Here is a 25,101-nt window from a genome sequence, read left to right as displayed (position 1 = left end):
GGGCGTGGCTACGGCCCGGGGCAGTCCGGGGGCGTGGCCGTGCCCTCTGTACCCGCCCCCAGGTCGCGTCCCGGCGCGCAAGAGGCCCGCTGGCGCGCGGGGATTTACGCCTCCCTCTGGGAGGCGTAAATCCTCCGACAAAGGTAAGGGGGGGGCTTAGACAGGGCCGGGTGGGTGGGTTAGGTAGGGGAAGGGAGGGAAAGGTGAGGGGAGGGCAAAAGGAAGTTCCCTCCGAGGCCGCTCCGATTTCGGAGCGGCCTCGGAGGGAACGGGGGTAGGCTGCGCGGCTCGGCGCGCGCCGGCTATACAAAATCAATAGCCTTGCGCGCGCCGATCCAGGTTTTTAGCAGATACGCGCGGCTCCGCGAGTATCTACTAAAATCCAGCGTACTTTTGCTTGCGCCCGATGCGCCAGCAAAAGTAGGCCAATTCGCGCTATTTGAAAATCTACCCCTAAGGATCTTTTACAGTCCAAGGAGTAGAGAGCCCATTCTATTTTGTGCACATACAATCTTGGAAAGAAAGTCAACAGCACAATAGCTTGGTTAATGTGGAAAGCTAACACCACTTTTGGGAGGAATTTTGGATGAGCATGCAGAACCACTCTGTCATGAAAAAACTGAAGGTATGATGAATACGAAACTGAAGTGACACTGAATGACAGAAACAAGAAACAACTCTTTCCAAGTGAGAAACTTCACGACCACTGACTCGAAGGGAGGTTTCATGAGCTGAGCTAAGATTATGTTGAGATCCCAAAGCACTGGAGGTTTGCTAACCAGAGATTTGGAATGTTACAGACTTTTCATGAATTTTGATACTAAAGGGTAGAGAGATATTGGACACCCTTCTACCTGCTGGTGATATTCTGCCATGGTGCTGAAGCCTGAGGACAAGAAGAACAGATACTGAAGCAAACCCCTTGGGCCTCAGGAGAAGAGATCCAGCTGGCTGGAGCTACAACAAATTGAGAACCTCTTCCACTTGAAACTTTAGGACCTTCTGGTTAAAGGCTTTCTAACTGAAGTCAGCATGTTCTCCGCCTCTTTAGGATGGAGTAAGGAGAAGATTACTGCATGTTCAACATCCATCAAGTGAGGTTCAGCAATTGTAGGTTCAGATGGCAGAGCCTGCTGTCCTCCTGTTTGAGAAGGGTCATACAAAAGCCCAATGGAATCAGAGACTGAACTAACAAACAGATGAAGTATAGATACCACATACCTCACCATGGCAAGATCGGTGCTATGAAAATTACCCTCACCCCATCCTAAGGGACTTTCTGGACAGAGGAATTGGCTAGTATGCATAGATCAACACCCCAGTGTAGCACAAAAGTATCAGAAGCTGATATGAAGTTCGGATGCATGCAGCAGAACTTCTCAACCTTCCTGTTGTCGTCTGAGGCAAACAGATCGATCACTGGTTTCCTCAGTGAGTCACTAAGTCATCCACAAATGCTCAATCCAAGGACTCCTCGTGGTTGCAGCACTCTACAAATGTATTCTGGATTCCTGGTAGGTAGGGTGCCTGGAGATGGGTGTTTGATGACCAGCCCATGACCAGATTCAGAAGGCCTCCTTGAAGAGGATGTACTAGTCCTTGTTGTCTTGCTTGTTTGCATAGTCCATAGTTACCTTGTTGTCCATCTGGATCAAGATTCTCTTTCCTGAGAATAGGTGAGAGAAAGCCCTTAAGAGTATATACAGTTGGCTTGTATCTCCAGAAAGTTGATTTTCAGGTGACTCTCTGCTAGGGATCACATACCTTGGGCTCATGCAGCACTGGTGTGCACTCCCTACCTCTTGCAATGCTAATGCAACTCTGAACATCTGACCATCTCCCTGGTGGAAGTGTTGGTAAAAAGGGTCATTGGATAGACCAGGATGCATAGTATAGATCCCCCTAGAACCTCTGGGTTCTAGGGGGATCTATACTATGCATCCTGGGATGCATAGTATAGATCCGCATCTATACTATGTTCGCATCTATACTATGTCCGCATCTATACTATATTCGCATCTTGGGAATTACAGAGATTTGGTGGAATAATGGCTGATAAAGCTTATCTCACTGAAGACCCTGAATGTGTAGATGAGTCAGAGGAGCTACATGCACCACTATGGCCATGTGACTGAGAAGAACCAGGATGACCTCACCAAGCCTATCAACACTCCAATTCTTTTAATAGGAAGAAACACCTTCTCTTGAAGTGAGTCTATCCAGGCTCCTATAAACTGAATCCTATGATGTCAGCTTGGGGCCTCAAGGAAGCTTTAAACTTGTGTCTGGCAGCAGCACATTGTTGAGAGAGCATGACAGACAGTTTCCTACTGCCTTGCCATTGTCATCTGACACTGAAATAGACTCCTTCTCCAAAGTCAGCTTGGGGACTCAGGGGAGCATTAAACCATCTGGCATGCCACTATTGGTGCACCCCTTATGTCAGTTAGGAATTTGCGTCTCTTGAGTGAGTATGGGAAACAAGAGAGAGGCTAATTTGAAAGTATGCTCAATTATACTTCACTTTACTCCTCATGTTTCTCAACCAACTCTTAAGTCTCTAAATTGTTTCAGCCAAACTTTGAGTACTTCTGAATTAGAAGCTTCATCCGTTCAACAAGAGGCATCTGCCTCACTTAGCCCCGAGATCTGATTCTACCACAGATGGCGAGCTCGAACCAGTTGGTTGCTGAGTTGAAGATCATGGGACTGGACTAGTTCCTTCTCTCTCCCCTGTTGGGAGCCCTATGACTGGTGATGAAACTATAACATCTACTCCTTTGAGTCTTTCCTCTTTGGTGAAACCTGCTGTAATAACAATGGACTCAATTTGGACAGCTGTATTCAAACTATCACCAACACTTCACTTGCAAAAGCTCACCTCCCAGACTGCCTGAAGAGAGCAATAGTACGACCTACATTGAAAAAACCCAATCTGGACCCAAGTGATCTTAACAACTACCACCCAGTCTCAAACCTTCCTTTCTAGAACAAGATCACTGAAAAGGCAGTGCTAATGCAGCTCTCTTGAACACCTGACCATCACAGCTGCCTTAGACTCCCACCAATCTGGCTTCTGGCTACATCACCCCAGAGCATTAATAAGCCTGGTGGATGACCTCCAACACTGCTTAAACTGAGGGCAGTCAGTCTTCTAGACCTATTAGGGGACATTCCATGAAGTTAGCAAGTAGCACATTTAAGACTAATTGGAGAAAATTCTTTTTCACTCAACGCACAATAAAGCTCTGGAATTTGTTGCCAGAGGATGTGGTTAGTGCAGTTAGTGTGGCTGGGTTCAAAAAAGATTTGGATAAGTTCTTGGAGGAAAAGTCCTTTAACGGCTATTAATCAAGTTTAGTTAGGGAATAGCCACTGCTATTAATTGCATCAGTAGCATGGGATCTTCTTAGTGGTTGGGTAATTGCCAGGTTCTTGTGGCCTGGTTTGGTCTCTGCTGGAAACAGGATGCTGGGCTTGATGGACCCTTGGTCTGACCCAGCATGGCAAGTTCTTATGTTCTTCAGCACAGTTTACCACAAACTCCTCATCGTATGCTTAAAAGACCTAAGTATATCAGGCCCTGTCCTTGCACGGTTTGCCTCCTTCCTCCAAGACCACACCCAAGCCATATTGATTGGAACAGCTTTCTCTGATCCTCAGCCACTCTCTTGTGAAGGCCCCACATCTTGTCACCCACCCTCTTTAATATCTATATGCCCCCTTAGGAAAACTTATCAGAGGCTACCAAATCACACCATCAATCATTACTGTTTCCACTTGACGTGAACCAAAGACACCACCAACCAAAACAACTGTTTGGACAAAAGGCTTGCTGGCTATGACAAAACAACTAAGTGTGAATCCCAATTAGACTGAAATGTTGTGGATAGGGGAGCATGAACCTACCCAGCCTCTCTCAAACATCATCCTGGATGGAATAACACTGACCCTCAGCAATCAAGCCTGGAGTCTTGGATTCCCAAATAACTGTCAAACCTAAGATCCAAGCAGTGACCAAAACAGCTGCCTTCCACCCTTGCCCCCTCCTAGATGACTGTGCCTTCATAACTGCTATCCGAGTCTTTGTAATCTCTAAACTAGACTACTGCAACACACTCTACACTGGTATCCCTATTTTAGTCATGGACCAATTATATGTGTCTTTCTGTTCAGAGTCTATTCGTCATCAAACCGGTACCTATGAAGAAGGTACACATCCGAAACACAGACTGTGTCGGGCATTTCCTTATCTAGCCTCTGTAACGCTGGGCTTTGATGTGTTTCCTCCATAGAAGCTAAGTGGCTATTTAATTTTTCTAATAATACCATTGAAGAATTCTGCTGAAATATTTATATGTGAATATGAGTAACATGAAAAATGAGAAATTCCCTTGCACAATGAAGAAGTTTCAAGACACTTGCACAGTTTAACACTATGAAAAGCATAATTGAAAATTGAAAATCCAATTTTGTGTGACCTATGGTTATAAAGAATGACAGAGTTTATATATGCGATTGGCATTTACCATGACGCCCAGTATGAGGTCATTCTAATATCAATTTTTGCACTTTTTCTTTTGAAGTTGGAGGTGGGTTAGTTATATTGCCATTTCTGTATTTTAGGGTTTCCATTCTCCCCCTCACTTGCACATGCAACCCCCAACCCCGCCCTCAAATCAGATGGCATAACCTTGGTGGCATCAAGAATCCTCATTGGGCCTTGAGAACGAGCTACTCTATGACTGGCAAGGACTGCCGCCATGATAACTATGATTCGTCTCCCCTCCCTCCCAAAGACTGGGAGCATCTGACTCCTTCCAGCCAGCACTTTTGGCAGGTGTCTGAGAAATTCAGGTATTTAATAAGTGATAAAAAAAAAAAATGATGCCTTTGATCTGAGTCCTCAAGCAGGGTCCTGCTACAGGTGCATCTGCTCTTTAGGAAGAGTTTTCAGGTGAGAGGCCTGTAGCCCTCAAAGGCACCAAGCTGCGCATCTTACTCTTATGTAATGCATTTGCAATTGAGTGATTTGATGTTGCTTTTCAAATCAAACATATGCCTAAATCTCATAGCTTGCCTTTTCATCTTTGTTCCCTTGCATCGTGAGGCACATTTTGCATGCCAGCCGTGATGGCTGTTTGCGGCAAGCCCAGCTGTTGCTGTGAAAGGCAAGCAAGTGATCTGGAAGTGGTGAAAAGCGAGCCCTTAAATCCACAGTAAATGCTGCCACTGCCTGGTAAAAAGTCGCCTTGCAGGCTGTTCTCTCACCTGGGACTAAGCCAGAGTGGGCCAGAAACAGCAGAGCAGCTATTTCCTTCACAAAACCAGGTCACAGCCAAGACACTTAATATGAATAATAATTGTGGCGTATAATAGAGCATTGCATTCACTGTTTAACAGATCTGCCTGAATAATTATTACTTTTGCACTACAAATGTTCCCTAAACTGAACTGAAGAAGCAACTGAGGCATTCAAGAAAATGGATTTTTTTTTCTTTTCCAAATCCACTTGGATTTTGGTATTGAAAATGGATTATGAGGGTCAAGTTAGAAAACTGGAACAATTTATTTATTTATGACAAAAATGTGCAAGACACTGCATCCAACCCCCCCCCCCCCCCCCAAAAAAAAAAAAAAGCTCTTTCCCACTTGGTTGGATTTCCATTAGTTAGACACCCTCTGACAGATTACTTAGTATATATCATGGAAGAGGTCTCCCCACATATGATCCACAAGGGCCACAAGCCAGTCTGGTTTTCACGATATAGAAGATATAGATATATAAAGTGGATACAGTGCAGGAAAATAGATCTTATGCATGTTGTAGAAATCCTGAAAACCAGACAGGGTTGCAGTCCAGGACCAGATTTTGGGATCCTTGCATCAGGATAAGTCACTCACATGTCCTGTTCCCTTCAACAGTCAAAATGGATTTGAGTTTTCAGCAGGCCCTGTCATTTCCATGAGCGTCTCTTCTGCAGTAAACTTTTTCAAGCTATGATTTTTAAAAAAAGACCTGCTTTTTCTCTTGTGGCATCTGGTCTAATTATGCAGAATGGAAGGCTGGATCAAGCCAAAGCAACCTTTTCTTGACCTGCCACATTGACTGTGGGCAAGCAAGTGCCACCATAGGGTTGAAGTAGTCCATAGGCATTGGTAGAATTAATCTGCCATTTGTACCGATCATCCTTAAAAATACATATTTTAAATACATTTACAGTAAAATTAATGGATTAGGGAACAAAAATTACTTTAATCACTGATGCATGTGCTTTAGCAAAGGTTTTTCATAACTCAATTTTGGTTGTTGCTTTTATAGTAAATTTATACTGCCTAGCACTTAAAGGTGAAATTGACGTGGGCTCCTAATTGACAACTGTGCATATTCCACAACTAGCATGCACACAACCCGCCACGCCGAGGCCAGGCCTCTAGGCCCCTTTTTCAATGCGGGGACATGGTGTTTTATTCTGCTGCTTCTCCAAGCTGAATAACTAATGGGACCTTCAGGTTTGTGTCTGGGTGAAATTCCAGCCTCTCTCCTTAGTTAATCCACTGATTTCACTTCCAAAAATAGGTTTCTCCATAGTGGCGCTGAACTGGGATTACAATTGTTGTTCTAGGTTGAAAGTGAGGAAGAGTTACCAGCTTCCTGCCTTGTCCAGAGGAGACCGACTTTACCCTCCTATATCAATGGATTTGGATGTTCTGGTTTCCCTCCTAAGAAGCAGGGCTCCAGTGGAATACAACTAAATATGGATTAAGTTGGCCTGCAAAAACTGCAGCAAGCTGATCACCCTAAATTAATCTGCGTGGACCCAATAGTGCTTGGCCCTGTGTATTGTCTGGCAGAATAAACTCCACTTTCTGGGAATAGTCAGAGCGAGTGTGCTGGTGATGTGATTCCCTACAGGAAGTGATAACTATTGGTTTTATCAAAGCATGAGAACTTTGAAGATGTGGTATCCTGCAATTCGGCTGTGCAGGTCAATGCACAAATTGGGCTCATGTACAGTAAAGGAGGCTGTGGAGGAGAAAGCCAGTGCAAGCCACACGAGTTCCCAGGCTACATTGTTCATGGGGAATGAAAGCAAATGCCTTTCCCAGAAAGAAACATATCGCAGGGTTGTAAACCAGACTTCTGCTGCAAGACCCAGTGAGAGGCACTGCAAGGACACATTATTACAAATAAACAAACAAAAATCCCTTGAGCTTGTAAGCCTACAGTCACAGGCTCATTTTTCATGAGGTCTGAAATTTTCAGATATTCTAAAAATTTTGCAGCTGTGTTTGTTTTTATTAGTCGCAACAGTAACATGGGTTCCTTTAAGAGGAAGGGAGATCTGCATGTCTGTGGTGGCGAGAAATGTTTCCGCTCTTCCCTGCTGCGAAGCACCTGGATGCTGGTGCCAGGTGGGAGAACAGTGGCAAAGCTGAGCAGCCCCTATCAGACCCCAGCCAACTTCCTGTGCAGAGTGGACAGGGCCAGTGCAGGAGCAGAAAGTGACCTTCCATCTTCCTGTTCCCACCTCCCCACCAAGACTCACCTACTGGTAAGCAGCTCTGACGCTATTCAGCTGCCAGCGGGGTGGGCTCTTTCGGCAGCCCTGAGCCTTCGCTGCACTTTTCCTGCCTAACCCTCCCCCCACGTATGGCGCTAGTTTGTCTAATGGGAACATCAACCCTGACGGAGGATATGTTGTCTATTTAGATCTCAAATATCGTTCAACTCTTATACACCAGATTTCTTCTGTTGGTGCCAAAGCCTAGACACTGTTGCAGCCCTCCTCTGTCTCCAGCTTCTCTTACGAGGGGGAAAATCCTGTGGTTGCTTTTAGAATAAGTGTGTGTGTGTGGCGGGGGAATCCTACCCCATAACAGTAGAGAAAGCGAACGCAGACAAACCTTCTATAGGCCTGAAGCCTTTTTTGTGAATGGTGCTTTGCAGAAACTTGCAGTAGTGTCCATGACATCCCCAAGCTCAGGTATGAGACAAGTGTTGTTAACCACCTTCTAGGCACATTTTTTAAATTACTCAGACTACGACAGACTCATGATTCTTCTAAGTAACTTCCCTTTTTTTTTTTTTGCTGAAGGCAAAGAAACAGGCCTGTTCCTGTATTGCCACGCAACAGCCTAACATTATTAACGGTCAATTGTATTTGGAGGCTTTCAATGTTTTGGAGGAAGGGGTTTCCAATGTTAAATATACAGGGGAGAAGGGCTGTGCATTTGCTTTTGGGTCTTCAGCTGTATTTTAAAGCATTTTAGCACAGCATTTCTGAGCAAAGGGTTGACTGCTTCCACTGTACAGCATGCTACGTTATTTGCTTTTTACAGAAAGGGGTGGTTTTTTTTTTTTTGTTAAAAGAATCTGCTCCATCATTTTCAGGCCTGTGCCTTAGGAGGATCTCATTCCCTCTATGAGCCTATCAAATAAAATCTAGGTTCCCATTAAATCCCAGAATAGAGGGCTCATAAACAGAAAAATGATAGGGAAAATAACTTTTGAAAAAGTGTATAGCACTATATCCCCACCTCTATGCTTATCACCATAGCTGACAAGCCTCTATTACAAAAGGGATGACCTATGAAGCCCCTAACAGAACACTAGTAAAATTTACATATAAAAACATTTGCAGATTGGGCCTACAGCACAGAAGGGCTTGTGTTATAATCTTCAGTGCAGTCTGGCTCTGGGCACAAAATGGAAGTGATACTCTCGAGCCTGAGAGAGGGAAGGCTTTCCTGCTACAGTGGTGGCACTGAGGGACTGCCTTATAAGAGGCATCCCTCTAGTTCTTGGGACCAGTGAGGGCTCCTGCCCAGGCATGCCATCTGGGAGTGAGGAGTAGGGGTTAGTAGCAAATAATAATAATAATGAAACAAGCATTTGCAAATAAGAGGCTAATTTCATCAGCCTGTACATTATTAATGCACTAATTCATAGACACAACTGCAGTACATATAAAGACTGAAATGTAATCCTTTTCATTCTAAAATTTGAAATTCATTTTGCTGTAGCATAAAGTCACATTGTTGCTCCAGCCACTAATGTGGTGAACATCTTTTAATTTTATGTATGTACATAACCGATTGCACCAAGCCACTTGCTACCCGAGGGGAGTGTCTGAGGGCAACAGAAGTTGAATGGGAAAAATGTGACATGCCTCTGTTTAAATTGCAGACCAGATTAAGTAGGATTATTTCAAAGGAAGGGAATTTGCTGGCTTTGCCAGTCAAGCAGAAATCTGCTGCAAAGGAGACAAGAAGGGGTGACGGAAGGGTCATATTAATTTAGGAATTCCTTGCTAGGCTTGTGCTTGCAAGGATAGCTGTGGATAAAGATTTGGCTTTCTTCCTCTGTTATTAGGCGGGGTCTGTAGAGAGGCAAGGTTTCCGGCTAGCCAGCATCCTCCCAAGTGCTCCAGCAATGGCTTTTCAGAGTGACCCTTTCTGTTCCCTTTTGGTTTCTCTGCATCAAGTTCCTTTGCAGAGTTAGAGTTACCCTTTCCTTCTAAGAAAGCAACTGTTGGGGGAAGATGGGTGTGTGAATTACTACCTGCTAGTGCTTTGTATTTTTATACCATTAGCTTATGCTTTAAATTTTATTCAGGTGGGCAGGTCCCTCAAAATTCAGAAAGGTTACTGTAATGACATACACCTTAGCAAGCAACTGCTCCATAAGGATCCAAGATGAGACTAGTTAGCCACGGTGGGAAATCCAAAAAGAAATGTTCAGCCTGTATTTTGTTGCCAACGCTATAGTAAGAGAGGGGATTGTGGGTAAGAAAGTGTATCTGTATTAGAGTCACATTCAAGCAATACCATTAATATGGATGAAGAGAGCTCGACTCAGGGACTTACTCAGGCCACTGGGGACCTGTGCATGCAATGCTGGGCCTCTTTGAAAAGCAGCACGTGTTAGCAGCTTTTTATAAAGTGAAGGCCTCAGACTTCTGTTCTGCTGACATTGTTTTAACACCTTAGAATCAACTCAAGAATTCATACAAACTAACCAAAGCTGAAAGGGATTTTGAAAGTTAGACTACAAGCTGTCAGGCAAGGAGAGTGTTTGATGTAGTTAGATCTGCATTCGGTATAGCTGCCTCACTGCCAAGCCTGCTTCTGCTATTCTATCAGCAACTTGCTTGGAAAGTGTGGAGCACGAGGGGAAAAAGGGGTTTAATCCCTCATTTTCCTGCAGTGTCAACATATCCCTAATATTCTGTTCTCATCTTTTCATGTTAAGCTTCAATTTGTAGTTGTTCTGTTTTCAGTCTGCAGTTGTGATAGAGAAAATAGTGTAGCGTCACACTACGGTTGGCCTTTGATGCTAACAAGAGCAGTAAGGCAAGGATGCTTTTATACTCATCACAGCCCTCTCTGCATTCACTTTTCTTTCAGTAATGTTTAGGGCAAAGTAAAGCCCATGAAGAAAATCAGGACCGCCCACCTACCATTTGCTTATATTTCTCACACTGGTTGTGATATCTGAAATTATAAAGGAGTTTAAGTGTTTGCAGGAGAACATTAGAAAAATACTGTTAAAATTGAAACTAGTACTGACTTTATTCTGTGGTGAGGGCAGATTTCTTAAGTAGGTCCTAACCAGTGATCCAGGGCACAGATGGACTCGTAAAAAAACAAACTGTGGACAAAGCCAAAGTGTCTAGAAAGAAGGCGGCTCTGGGTTACATTTTCAGGACAGGATGACAGGGCACTTCTGAAGAGCTGTTATCTCACTTTAGATCCCAATCGGAGAGTCTTCCTTGCTTTTAAACACTTATCCCCATCACACAATCTGGCTAGCTAAATAGTCTGTACTCAAGAGTCCCTAGAGCAGGCTAGGCTTAGAGTGCAAATAGTCTTCTGTGACCTTACGGCAGGATCACAACCTACCCGTTCATTTTATGAGGGGCAATGTAAGCAATTAAAGTGTTTTCTGTGCTCCACAATAAGAGCACTGATATAGCTACACAGCACCACACCTGGAGAAAAGTCACTTTCCTTCAACTGTAGAAACTTTTGTGGCTTAGGAAGTAAGGCATTGGCTTTAGCTTTGCTTCCAAAAATCATGCTGTCAAATTACACAGCCCTTTGAACATCCTGAGTTCTATGCCATAACTGTTACTCTAGGTGTTTAGCATTTTATTAAGAGGGCTGCTAGACTGTCTCTTGCAATTAACTCCTCCCACTGCATTTTCCAAGTGACATTTTAACTTTCAAACCCAAGTGCTACTTTTCTCTCGCTGCAGTCCATGGTACTCTTTCTTACTTAATACATGACTTTTTTTTCTCCTTTATAAACCCCCATCTCCTACAGCTCCAGACTCTCTCATTGCCCTCCAGTAAATGGAGAGAGTCTCCTTTGAGACGATCCCTTAATGCCACTCTGCATGGTGAGCAGGGGCTACCATAGCATCACTAGCTGTCTTCCCTTGCTCCTTGGTTGAAGCAGGTTGCCTCCGTGGAGCACCTGACCCTAACAGATAGCAGATGCCACTTTGAGTCTGATATGCTCCCCCCATCATGGGGCTAGCTCAAAACATGAAATTTAAGCAGCAAGGAAAGGGAATATGGGTAAGCAGTTTACAAGTTGTCCTATCTTCAACCAACTCACCCTGCAACTTCAAAGGAATATCTCTACAAAGACATTGTATTATCTGCAGCTGAATAACTGGGGACTGTTAAGTACAACAACAAAATAAAAGTCTGATGGTGCTATCTAGAAAATTAAGAGTACTCATCCAGGTTCACTATAAAAACTTCTTGCTAGACTTCATCTTTTAAAAGCAAGCACCAACCCTATTGTCCCTCACAGCCAGATAAAGACCCCAAGCACCCCAAACCTCTACAAGGAGTGTGCAAGCATTAAATACCACTGTGGAGCTATGGGAACAGTTGGGATTTGTACCAACGTTTAACCCAAAAAGGAAAAAAGATGAAGGTAGATTTTTCTCTTAAGTAGCAGCTGTGTGGTCAGTGTTGCAGGCATCTTTCTAACTTCTGCTTCTCTCATACTGCAAAGTTCCTTGTAATTCTAGTGTAAACTAGTGTAATTCCTGGCCTGGAGTTGCTTTTTTTTTTTTTTTTAAACCAAGTGTTCCCTTATTGCATAAGTCTATCATTCCTAAAAATATGGCCAGTTTCTTTTTAAACAGTCCTCTCCAGGCCTGACCATATTTAAGCTGGGGGGGGGGGGGGGGGACCGGGGACGACACATGCTTAGTTGCCTCGAGGAGAGCTGGCACTGAATATCTAATCTGTTGAAACCAAAGAATGTGCCTAGAAAACAATACTGATTTCATGGACGAGCTTGGCAAGGCAACAGAACAAAATCCTCTACCACTGCACATAGTTCTATAGTACAGTACTCTCAAACTAAAACAAAATCATCTTCCCTGCCCTGGAATGCAATGGCTGACTCGGGGTAAACTGAATTATACTTTCTAACAGTCTATACTCCTAGTAACTCAACTGGTCAGTGGACAGGAACTTAAGTCTCCCTACAGCAAAGGGCACCTTTATTTCACATCCCAAATTTTTTTTTCCCCAAAGAAAACCAACAAAATAGTCTAGTAGAGAAGGTTGCTTTTGTGGGCCTAACAATTGATCTTTCCCTATTCAATTGTTTGTTTTATACCTTAAACAAATTAGTGTGGCAGCTTCCTACCATGATAGGCAAACCCAATTCTTTGATCTACACAGAACCAGCACTAGCCTCTATAAGAAATCTGTGCCAGACCCTAAATACAATCCCATGAACTCTTCTGAGCTGAGGGAGGCAAACTTATCTGTTTAGATTCAGCTGAACTCAATAGCTGCAAAGCTTTCTTTCAATCTAAAAATCTCTGCAAGTGTATAAAGCTCACATACCATTTAACTCCTCAAAGTTGGAGCTACATTATTCCATAAGTTCCCATCATGTGTTATAAACCACAGTCATCTATGATCAAGAACTTCTCCCTCAGTGCAAAATACGTGTGTACTCAATTCTCAATCTATAAATATTTTGACAATGTGTTTTTTAAAGCCCTCCTCTGTGGCTCCCTTAAGCAGTCTTCTTTTCTGCAGCAGAATGCCCTGTTTCTGAATTAGCAATACTTAAAATGCAAATATAGAAGAACTTTAGGCCACCCCTCTGCCTCCAAGAACTGCATGGGAAAAAAAGCAGCTTAAATATGGTCAGGCCTGGAGAGGAATGTTAAAAAGAAGGAAGGGAGGACCCCACCCTCCTCCTCTCCACAGGGATCCCTCACACAGCAAGGATTCACTATGCATGACTGAGCAAGCAAGGCCAGTTCTGATGCTTTCAACTTTCCTGAACAATGGTTTCTGCTCCTTCCAATGTTTCACAGTCTCCTTGCTAACCCTATCTTCCTTCCTTCCCCCTCCCCCCCCCTTCCCTTCAAATAAGGGAAAAAGGATCTTTGACATAAGAGCTTGGCCCCATAAAAATGATTGCCCTACTTTTTTGATGTGGCAGATCCATTTTGAGAGAAAATATATTATAGCAATACTGTAAAGGAAAAAAAGCTTTCCTTCAGTATTTTAAAAGCTGTAGTTCATAAAACAGCAAGATTTATGAAGTTAGCAACAGCTCTAACAGAAAAGAGATTTCCATATCTTTGCACTTCCAAAACTGAGTCCAGTTGGAGACCAAAAATGACTGATGCTGCTCACCCTCTCTGAAAAACATGCTGTTCTTAATCTTGTAATGCTTTCAAAGCTTAAGAAAATAACTCAAAATACAGCTGTTTCTCAAAAACATACTTCATATTTCCTCTTTTATTATATAAATATCAGTTTTTAACCTTTTACTGTAAGAATATAAAATGTTTTAAGAGGATCTGTTATTTTTATACAAATTCACAAACAATACAATTAAATGGGTAGGGCTCTGGGTTTAACTCCATGGTCTGGCCTGTTACTCTGGCGATGCTCAAAAAGAATCATCAATAATGAAACTAATCAAGAAACATGAATAAAAAAAGGCCAAGTTGTTTTTAGGCTCCTTGAAGCAATTTTTCTTTTAACAAAATCCCTAAATAAGCTGTATTTTATCCACAGAACAAAGATGAGAGAGAGAAATTCCCATCCCCCTTCACATTAGAGCCTCGGGCCTGTTCTCTCTCTCCTTCCAACAGGAAGCCTAATTCTGTCATTTTTCTTCAGTGAACTAGGGGTTGTGGTACTTGCATATATAATCTTGTAAAATACTGGTAACCCACACTAGTTTGTTAAAAATAGCTCAGTCCTCTCTGTATAGTTTTCAGGTTTGTGCTATAAATTAAGAAAGGAAGAATCAGAAATTGTTGAACCCGCAAGTCACACTGAGACAAACAGGCTAAATGCAGAGCTTAAGCACATTAAGAAAAACTAAAAAATAAAATATATATATATATATATATATAATTATTTTACAAACCCATGTGTTATCTTTCCAGTCTAGGCACAAAAATGTTTCTTGAGAAATCTTTCTTGTGATAATTCCAGGGTAACAAATTAAAACGAGGTAGCCAGACATGTAGACAGGATATATTCAGCAGAAATGGTACTTAAAATTCCCACGGAAACACTGACTTCAATTCTTTTCAAAACAAAACAAAGTCCGGTAACATAAGGAACCAAAAGCACACTACTTTAGGACTTTATTTAATAAGGCTTTTCCCCTATGCTATGTCTATGGGAAAACCGCTTAGTAAATCAAGTCCTTAGTAAGTTACAGGATGGCAAAGAGAAAGCTTGTTTTCTAGTGAGTGCGTGCCATACATTTAGATGTTACACTATTTAAAATAAAAACAGAAATGAAGCTGCAGGTTCTTTAAGTCCACTGAGCAGAAATAAACTGTTCTCCCTGTTCATCTGGGGGGAGATGTTCCTTGGGTCTGTTGCATTAGATGTTTTCTAAAAAGTTTCTGTTTTGTTTTGTAAAGCCTCCCTTCCCAGAGCAGTGTGTCCAGCACTCTCACCTGACCTTCTCATTCTCGGTCATCTGCCAAAGTCCCAAATTGAGCACCTTGAGGCAGGGCAACTGTGTGATCCGCTCCAGTCCTCTCTTGGTTATGCGGGTGCAGCCATACAGGTCGATGCCGGTGAGCTGGCTCAGGTGTTCGGCTATCAGCTCCAGCCCCTTGTCCGTGATGCGGACGCATTGGCCGATGTTGAGGGTTCGCAGCCCGTGCATCTGGCGCACCATACGGTTAATGCCGTCGTCGCTGATGTGGCAAGAGCAGAGGGACAGCGACTTCAAGCCGTCCAGTCCCTGGGCGATGTAAGCCAGGCTCTGATCGCCCACCTTGTCGCAAAAGGACACGTCCAGGCCGGAGAGACGCAGCGAGCCCATGGCCAGGTGCATAATGCCCGTGTCGCTGATGTTGTCGCAGGAGCGGAGGTTCAAGCTCCGGAGGCTGCCCATGTGCGACAAATGCAGCAGGCCGGCGTCCGAAATCCCCCCGCAGAAGCTAAGGTTCAGCACACGCAGGCCGGCCAGGCCCCTTGATATGTGCTTGAGGGCCAGGTCGGTGAGTTTCTGGCAGTCCTGCAGCGTGAGCTGCTCCAGGCTCAAGCAGCCCTCGGCCGCGCTGCGAGTCATGCCCGACAGATGCCCGATCCCCACGTCCGACACGTGGCGGCAGCTGCGCAGGTTGAGGCTTTTGAGTCCGTGCAGCCCCCAGGCGATCAGCAGCAAGCCGGTATTGGTGATGTTGCTGCAGCCCCCCAGTTCCAGCACCTCCAGTCCCTTGAGGTACTGGGCGATACGGCCCAGGCTGCTGTCCGTGATCTGCTTGCACAGGCTCAGGTTGAGGGCCCGCAGCGAGCCGATCTCCTGCACGAAGGCGTGCCCCAGGCCGTTGTCGGTCAGATTGTAGCAGCCGCTCAGGTTGAGGCTCTCTATGTTCGGCATACCTTGGATCACGTAGCTGAGGCTGCGGCGCAGGCTCAGGATCTGCACCCGCCGAATGCCCCGGGCCTGCAGGCTGGGGAACAGGGACGGGTTGGCCCTGCGCAGATGTAGTTTGGCCTCCACCCCCCGCCACACCGACTTGTGGTAGGCAGCGTCCCGCCAGGCCGTGCATACCTGCGCCGCTCGCCCTTTGTCCCGCACGTCCAGATAACTGAAGATCATGGCGAGTAGCTCCGGGAACAGACACGAGATGTGCGTCTCCATCTTCCACCAGCCGCCGCCGCCGCCTTTTCCTCCCCCAGGCGGGGGGGCCGGCCCCCTCGTTCTTCCCGTCTCGCCCGGCCGGGGTAGCGGGACGGCTGCAGTCACTCAGCACCGCCGCCTCTCCCCGCTTCCGCCTTTCTCCTGGGTGCGGCTTTGCTCTCAGGCCGCCGAGCAAAGAGCACTCCGGGGCCCAGCGGCTTCACATCCCCGGGAACGTGGCGCAGCGCGGACTGCGGGGATCGGGGTCTGCCTTCCAACGCTTTTTCCTTTTCCAGCCGCTTCACCGCCCCTCACCTCGTCCCCCTCGCGCTGTCTTCTTGCTGCTGCTCCCAGGCCTCGGGCATTCTCTTCCTCGCGGCCCGCAGCGGGAGAGGGGGGGATTCGTGGGCCCTGACCTCGAGTCCTGCGTTGTTGCAGCAGCAGCAGCTAGTGTCGGGCAGGCCCCGGCCGGCACGGGCGGAGGGGGAATTAGTGGGGGGGGAGGAGGGGGTGGCTGGGTGCCGAGGCCCTTCCCCCGTTTCCGGTGCTGGCTGCGGCCGCCGCCGCCGGGGTTGAGTCCGTTACGGAAGCGGCGGGGCCGCGTTGCCGCCTCCGTGCTTGCGCGAGGCGGTTTCGAGCGGTTGGACTTCCTCTCTCTCTCTCTCTCTCGCTCCCTTTGGCCTGGGAGTTGGCGGAGCCGACGGCGGCTTCGTGCTGCCTTTGTCTTCTAAGGGCTTTTCAAATCGACCAGCCGAGGGCCGCCCGCATTCCGCCTGCCTAAAAGGGGAGGAGGAGGGAGGAGGGAGGAGGAAAGGCCGGGTCTGCAGGCAGCCTCGCGCCAGCTCTCTCCAGTACCCCACCACCTCCAAGATGGAAGACTGGGCGGGCGGGGAGAGAGAGAAGAGCTCAGCGCCTTTCTCCCCCCCTACCGAGGTTTTACTTGCCGTTTCCCCAAAGCTCGCTTAGCTCCGTCACGGCTGCGCTCCGCTCTGGCCGGCCGGGGGGAGGCCGCGTTTGGTAAGGTCTGCGCTCGGGTCTTCCGCTGCCTGCAGCCCGCCCCCCGCCTCCGCCCGTCTGATGGTATGGGCCGGGGCTGCCGGAACAGTCGAGCGGTTACTATGGCAACTGTATTCTTTCCCCCTTCCCTGCCGCCCACTCCGTTAACTCTTTCTGGGCGGCCTCCCGCTCACTTCGGCCGGCGACTGCGACACCCGCGACTCCGGAGTCAGGCGTGAGGGGGGAACCGGCAGCAGAACAAGCGGTTGACCGGGGGGGGGGGAGGAGCAAAGCTTCACCCTCTTCTTCCTCCTCCTCCTGGGACAGAGCGAGAACTCCGAGGACCTTCAGCACGGGGGGGGATAGGGGGGGGCTCCGTATTGCCACGCTCTCTTAGTTACTTTTATTAATTCGGAGATGATGCAAAGTAGCATAGGAAGGTCTTCTGGAGGGCGGCCCCGTCCGAGGCTTCTCCTGGCGGGGGAAGAGCCAGAAATCTCTTCTGCGTTCGCGCTTTGCGTATTTATGTGGAGACTCGTGGCCTGTGCCGAAGCTGCTCCGTGTCCTGGGAAAGCCGAGCCGGGTCCCATTGTCGTTATTAACCTCGTCACCGCCCCAGGAAGCCTCGCTGCGGCCTGCTAATCTAATAAGGGCCCTATTTACTAAGCATGTTTCCCTTAGATACAAAATGGGAGAAATACTTTAGCCAATAGACCCCGTGTTCTCACTGACAAACCTGTCAGAGACTCCAAAAGGGATTGAATTAGCTCAAGTTAGTGACACAAAACTAAATGTTTGTTTTATAATGAAACCAAATTTATCTTTCCAGGTAGGAATAACCATTATCACCCCGCAGTTATCTTTTTTTTTTTTTTTTTTGCTGTTCCTTTATCAGTGCACATTGTATTTGATGACATTTATATATTTCTTTCTTTTTTACTTTGAAACGAAAAAAAGCAAATGATAAAACTCTAGAATCATCTGAAAATGTTTACAGATCACAATATTCTGCCAGGTGCATTTAGCAATATGTAGAGGGACAGTAATGCACACTTCTAGGCATACTAAATAATATTATTTGTTTATTGGGAAAAGTTTACATAAATCAAACATTCCACTCAAGATCTGAGGTCTTAAGATTGAATCAGAAGTGTAGTTATGTTTATATTTTTACAGTGTTTGAGTGTAATGTGCTTATTTGTATGATCCTGTAATGTCAGTGTCTTGCATTCAGTAGTAAAATATTAGAACTTCTTGTCAGTCTACCAGGCAATTAATTAAAAAAATGTTAATTAATTAATTAAAATGTTAATTTAAAAAATGTTAATTAAAAAAAATAATTTTATCCCAATGCCTATGCAATAGTATGCATGCTAAGACCCTCCTGTGCACACTAAAAATAGTGTACATTAAAAGGATCCGAAAATACATTAATGTGAACATGCATACAAATGAAAGAATGCCGTATGTAAATGAGGGGTTACTGAGTTCACACTGAATATCATGATTTGCTCATCCTTGATGCTATTTAGTGAATGGTCGCTAACCGGATGCTATTTAATACGTACTAGGATCTGAACAGAAAGTGACTGTACAATTTATCCAGAGGCCCTTGGCATTGAGTACATTTGACCATAATTTTCTTTGCCCAAAATAACCCACAGCTAACACACACTTTTTGAGGGGATTGTGATAGATATATATACCATAAATATGTCTTCTTTCACAAAACTGTGAAACAGTACAGAGACTATTCAATTATTGCTCAACACTTGACAATATACAAGGCATGGAGGTTTCATATTGGTGTGGAAACAGGCTATAAGATACGAGCATCATTCTCAGGATCATTGCTATCCGTGCTATGCTATCCATGCTGTAGTTAGCCATTGAGCACGGCAGATGTTCGTAAACTTTATTTTGAACAGCAGTGTTTGTGGAGGGCCCAGTTCTGCTCCCTGGCTAGTCTCTACAGCAGGAGCCTCCTATTCAGAGGAACTCCTCCCATGGGCATGTGACTAAACAGTGCCGCCCCCCCCCCCCCCAGTCCTTTCTTCACCCCCCCCTTTTCAATTTGAAAAGAAAGTTTTCATAGGGTACCAGCAAGATGGGACACATGGAGGAGAAGAAGAGAAGGTGAGAAAGGAAACACACTTGAGAACTTCAAAGATAAGTCTGACCGTCTTTACACAAGGCAAATGTATTTCCAAGGAGTAGGTTGCAAGAGGACAAAGGTTTTGCTATTGTAGACATCACTATGGCCACAGATAAGTGTTGAGAGGTTTGAGGCTGAAGAGCAGGCTGAACCTCTAAAGCTTTTTTTCAGTTGACTAATTGTTTTAGTTTGAGTGTAGAGCTTATTTCTGTGAGCTTTGAGGCAGTAGCTGATTGTGTGGTACAGCCATTACAGTGCCAGTACTGCAGGGTTGTAGTAGAAGAGGGATTATCACATTGTGATGCTCTTTTAAGTCATGGTAGCCGAATTCCTCCCTGGATCTCCCCTTTGTATTTCCTTTTGTCCCCAGCCATGTCCTTTCACACTGCTCTGAAGATCTTTAGTGACACCTAAGACAGATGATTGTAAATATACAGTCCTGTCAGTTTTCTGCTCTCCTACAATGTTGTATTGATGTTTGTATTTGCCATTTCATGATTATGATTGTATTACTGTAACCTGCATTCATCACATTTTTTGATTTTGTTGAATATTAAGTATTCAAATAAAAGCAAACTCTCTACTCTCCTTTGAACTCTTCACCTGGCGTGCACTAGCTCTTCCATTTTTTCCATCTACACCTTGGGAGCCCGCAGAAGTCAAATTATTATGATTACTCCAATGAATTTAAATTATAAAATTATTTTTTTTACTTATTAAAGTTTTGTAGGTTTATGGTTTTGTGTGCCTTTTAAAAAATTATTATTGAGTTTTTGTTAGTTGAAGAATATTCAAATTGAATGGCTTTTTATCCTGATATTTTTGCTTTTTTTTTTTTTTTTTAAATCAAAAACAGCACTAAACAGAACATAAGATGTGCCATACTGGGTCAGACAAAGCCCAGAATCCTGTTTCCAACAGTGGCCAATCCAAGTCACAAGTACTTGGCAAGGACCCAAACATTAGATAAATCACAAGCTACTTTGCTTATTAATTACTGTAATAATTAATACATTTTTCCTCTGGGAACTTATCCAAACCTTTTTTTAAATCCAGTTACACTAACTGCTGTAACCACATCCTCTGGCAATGAATTCCAGAGCTTAACTATGTGCTGAGTGAAAAATAATTTTCTTTGGTTTGTTTTAAATGAGCCACTTGCTGATTTCATGGAGTGCCTCCTGGTCCTTCTATTATCTGAGAGAGTAAATAACGGATTTACATTAACTTGTTCAAGTCCTTTCATGTTTTTGTAGACTGCTATCATTTCCCCTGTCATTTATTCTCCAAACTGAACCGTTAGCTATATATATCTCTATAGGAGGCCAACCTAGTAACTCGAGGTGAGGTTTAGGTAATAGTGTAGAGGTTAGGGGCCACTTTGACATGCAGAGTAAGACGTATGAACAGAACAGTACACTCTTGTGAAGATTTGATGTCCTTTGGAGAGAAGAAAATCACATAAAGATGAGATTTATACAATGTTCTCTCAACTTGGTTTAATGGACTCTACCTGGGTAACATCAAGCTAGGTTGAGATAACCGAGCAAATGTCCAATTGCGTCACTGCGTGTACTATAAAAATTCTCCCCCCCCCCCCCCCCCGCGCATGCGAGTCATGACCCGCACATGTGTCGTCAATATTAAAATTTGGCGCACATGCGCGCGGGTATCGTATTTTATAACATGCATGTGATGAGGCTTGCACTTGGGTTAGCGCATGTTTTAAAATCTACCACCTTATAAATAGAGCAAAATTGGCTGTTATAAAACAAGTAACCAACTCCAGAAATCCCCGACACACAACACACATCAAATTTCCTTAGTAAAAATCTAGAAAATCAGGATTACCCTAGAGATGGCTTAATTGAGATAGGAGCCCAATTCGTCTCATAAACTCCTGCTGTAAGGAAAACATTTTGGAATACAATTTCCATTCCCAGCCTTCTTCCTAAGTACAAACTGACTAGGAGATAAGATAGGAATTTACTTAAAATTTATTAATGAAGGGGTAGATTTTAAAAAGCATTTACTCAAGCAAAACTGGTTTTTGCTCGAGTAAATACACTTTACTCAAGTAAGTGGGCTTTTCAAAATTGCTACAATATATGCCATTGAATTGTCCATAGGATTTACTCAAGTAAGTGCACTTTACTCGAGTAAATAGCTTTTGAAAATTGCTACGATAGTATGTCACATTTACATGCGTAACTCCTTTGAAAATGACCCCCGAAGCGCACCACCTTCATTGCTACCCTATGAATCTATGAATGGTAATTTCCACAGGCCTGGAGACATGAACTAGTCAGACTCCAGCCTTTCTTAAAACATAATCTGTATTCACAGATTCACCCATATACACAACAGTAGACTACCTTTACCTTCAGCAGTGTACTCACAATTTGTACTGCTTTGTCTCAGCTCAGGGTGTTTGGACAGGTCTCCAGGAGGAAGGGAGCTGCCTTCCTCCTGGAGACCTGGGCCTGGTTATCCCCACCCGGATCCCAGCTTTTATTCTCCAGTGTCTGGTTATGCCCTCCAAGCCCCACCTGACTCGCAGGGTCCCACCCATAGAGCATACTCTCCTTGAAGCATTTAAGATGGACCAGGCATCTAGCCTGGTCCTGCACAGGTAAATAGGGGAGCTCCAGGGGCACTGCCTCACATATCTCTCCCCTCAGCTTGGACCCACTGGGCCAAGCATCCATACTCCCTCCCGGATCCCATCCAGTAGAGTCCAAGACTTCCCATTCCCCTTCCTCTGGCTTCTTACCAGCTATGCTTGGGAACAGGGACCCAGTGACATGCTCACTCCCATCTCTTAGGGTTACCATTGAAAGCATAACGACCCAGTGTGCCTTTCACGCAGTGCTCATCCCCAGTCTTTAAGTCCTTTGCTGGCTCCAGGTTCAAATTCCACCCCGATGGAGCTTTATGGACTGACTGTAGAACTGCCAGTGCTGGTTCCTCTATAACCAGCTGCAACCGCTTCCTGGCATCTGGTAGCTGTAATATAAAGCCTCTCCTTGGCTCCTCTAAATCCTCAGTTGCCAGAGTCTCCACAGCACCATCCTCTGGGCTTTAAGTGGACTCTTTCTCCAAGTTCTCCACTGCACCTTCCTCTGGGCTCTCCATGGTTGCCTCTGTACATTCTATAGCACTTCCCCCGGGCTCTCTGCAGTTTCCTTGTCTGTAAACTCTGCAGTGCCTCCCTCTGGGATCTCTGCAGTTTTCAACTGGCCACACACCTACACCGTTCACTGGTTTCTCCGCAGCCTCACTCTCTCGGGTCTCCATAGCTCTACCCTCTGGGCTCACTATAGTATCTCTTGTTTATCTTTCTGTGCCCTCTCTCTCTGGGCTTCTCACAGGAGTTGTCTATGGACTCCCGGTAGTGTTGGGCACCATACAGGTTCTTTCTTGGGACCTCCTGCAGCACCAACTTCCACCTTCTCGCTACTGCCTCCTCCTGGGCAGTCTGTGTTGCCCTCTCCAGGGCTCTCTGTGACCCCTTTCTCAGGGTTCTTCATCGCTCCCTTCTCTGGACTTCTCATGGGAGCAGTCTCTGGACTCCCGGTAGTATTTGGGCACCCTATAGCGTCTTCCTCAGGACCATCTGTAGCGCCAATCTATGGCCACAACCCAGTCACTTCACATATACCTCTGTTGGCCACTTATCCAGTTCCTCCATGAGCTGTTGGTACTCAGTAGAGATGTGACAGGGGCCGACCAATGGCACCGGTAGCCCCTGTCACATGGTAAGGGCAAAGGGCCACTGGCACCATTTTGATTAGTGGCAGCCGACGGCCCGAGAGGGAGAGATCGCTTCTGGGACCCCTCTGGACCACCAGGGCTTTTAGTAAGTCTGGGGGGGGGTTGATTGTGATGGTGGGGGGGGGGGGGGTTGTAATTAAGTAAATTTGAAGGGTTAGGATGAGGGGTTTTTTCATCGAAAATCACTGGAAAAAAAAAGCCGCAGGAAAACGACATTTTCCACGAGGCGCCCGAACCGCAGCCCAACCCGTAAACCTTAAATGATGCACATCTCTAGTACTCAGTGTCTAGCCAGTCTAGGCATTCACTCTCTTGCCTGGCCTGGACTCTTGGGAGTGGGTTCCCTCACTTGATTATCCTAGCTGGCCTTTCCAGCTGAAAGCAGAAACCCAGAGGTGGATTGATGTCAAAAGAAGTGAATTATATTGATCATATAATAAACTGCCCGACTCGGGCTGAGTTTTGCCCATAAACAGGGGCTGCTTCAGAGGCTATATTGTTCAGAGTTTGCCTGTGAAATAGTGTAGCCAATATTTCTTTGTCAGAAGAGTTGTGCACAACTCCAACTCTTCTCTATTGGGGTAATAAAGATTCCAGCAGCAGTACACCAGCCGCCATACGGGTTCAATTGGAAACCTGCAGCCCCTGTTTATGGACGAAACTCTGCCTGAGTCTGGCAGTTTATTAGGTGCCGTGGGTTGGACACGCGAGTTGGCCCTATTAGGTATGCCCGCGCGATACAGAAAGTAAAATGTGCAGCCAAGCCGCAAATTTTACTTTCAGAAATTAGCGCCAACCTTTGGGTAGACACTAGTTTCTGCCGGCACCGGAAAAGTGCACAGAAAAGCAGTAAAAACTGCTTTCTGTGCACCCTCTGACTTATTAACATGGTGATATTAAGTCGGAGGTCCTGAAGAGTAAAAAAAAAAAGAAAAAAATTTTTTTTAAATGGGCTGGCGATTGTTGGGCTGAAAACCGGACGCTCAATTTTGCCGGCGTCTGGTTTCCGAGCCCGTGGCTGTCAGCGGGCTCGAGAACCGACGCCGGCAAAATTAAGCGTCGGCTGTCAAACCCGCTGACAGCTGCCGCTCCGGTTCAAAAGGAGGCGCTAGGGACGCGCTAGTGTCCCTAGTGCCTCCTTTTGCCCGTTTCTACCGCACCACCTCATTTAAATACAGAATCGCGCGCACAGGCGAGTGGCCTCTATGCGCGCTGGGAGGGTGGGCTATCGTCCGCTTTCCTGTGGACTTTACCTAATCGGCCCGTCTGGAAGCTTTTTCAGGGCCACACCCTGTTCAGCACAGCCCTCCTGTACCAGTGTTCATCTTTTCTTATTTTCAAGGCAAAAAATGTAAAAAAAAAAAAAAAGTCTGCATAACCAGCAATACTAAATCACTCTTAATCCTCATCTACCTCCAGCCAGGCTTCTCCTGTTAGCTGGTACAAACCTTCACTTCCTGGCTGTCCCTGCAACAGACCCACTCACAGCTTCCTCTCTACTTGAAACTTTTAAACTTGGGTTTTTTTCCTTCAGTGCAGCTTCTCAACCACACCCTTTCATATAAGCTACTGTGCTCTGTGTACCCCTGCGCTCTGTAATTTGTCTTAGAGCCACAGGTCCCCTGTGTTCTGTACTACATTTAGAGCCACATGTCCTCTTTACAACTCTTTCTGTACTCCAAGCCTACATTTTCATGGAACCTGAGGTTTTTCTGTGCAAAGCTTTAGAAAAAATTCCATGCATTACACCATATGTGGGAACGAGCGGTGAGTCCCACAGGCCTGGAGACATGAACTAGCCAAAGTCAAGCCTTTATTCACAGTTTCATTCATTTATTTGCACAACAATAGATCACCTTACCTTCAGACAGAGTACTTTCTATAGTCACAGTTTGTACTGTTTTGTCTCAGCTCATTGTTTGGACAGGTTTACGTTACAGGAACTGCCTTCCTCCTGGAGACATGGGCCTGGTCTGGTTATCCCATCTGGATCCCAGCTCTTATTCCTCAGTCTCTGGTT

General features: G+C 45.4%; 2 protein-coding genes across 2 annotated transcripts in view; one reads left to right on the top strand and one right to left on the bottom strand.

Annotated features, from left to right (window-relative positions):
* Positions 1 to 25,101, top strand: part of WNT5B (Wnt family member 5B) — a 278,878-nt gene that overhangs the window by 89,318 nt on the left and 164,459 nt on the right. The window lies entirely within an intron of this gene.
* Positions 13,775 to 17,734, bottom strand: FBXL14 (F-box and leucine rich repeat protein 14). The gene has a single exon (XM_029599902.1). The coding sequence runs from the start codon at positions 16,175 to 16,177 to the stop codon at positions 14,975 to 14,977; it is 1,203 nt and encodes a 400-aa protein (XP_029455762.1). The 5' UTR covers positions 16,178 to 17,734; the 3' UTR covers positions 13,775 to 14,974.

Source organism: Rhinatrema bivittatum, chromosome 4, assembly GCF_901001135.1.
Source record: "Rhinatrema bivittatum chromosome 4, aRhiBiv1.1, whole genome shotgun sequence".
Classification (NCBI taxonomy): domain Eukaryota; kingdom Metazoa; phylum Chordata; class Amphibia; order Gymnophiona; family Rhinatrematidae; genus Rhinatrema; species Rhinatrema bivittatum.
Note: the sequence above shows the minus strand (reverse complement) of the source record. Positions and strands in the feature narration are given on the sequence as shown.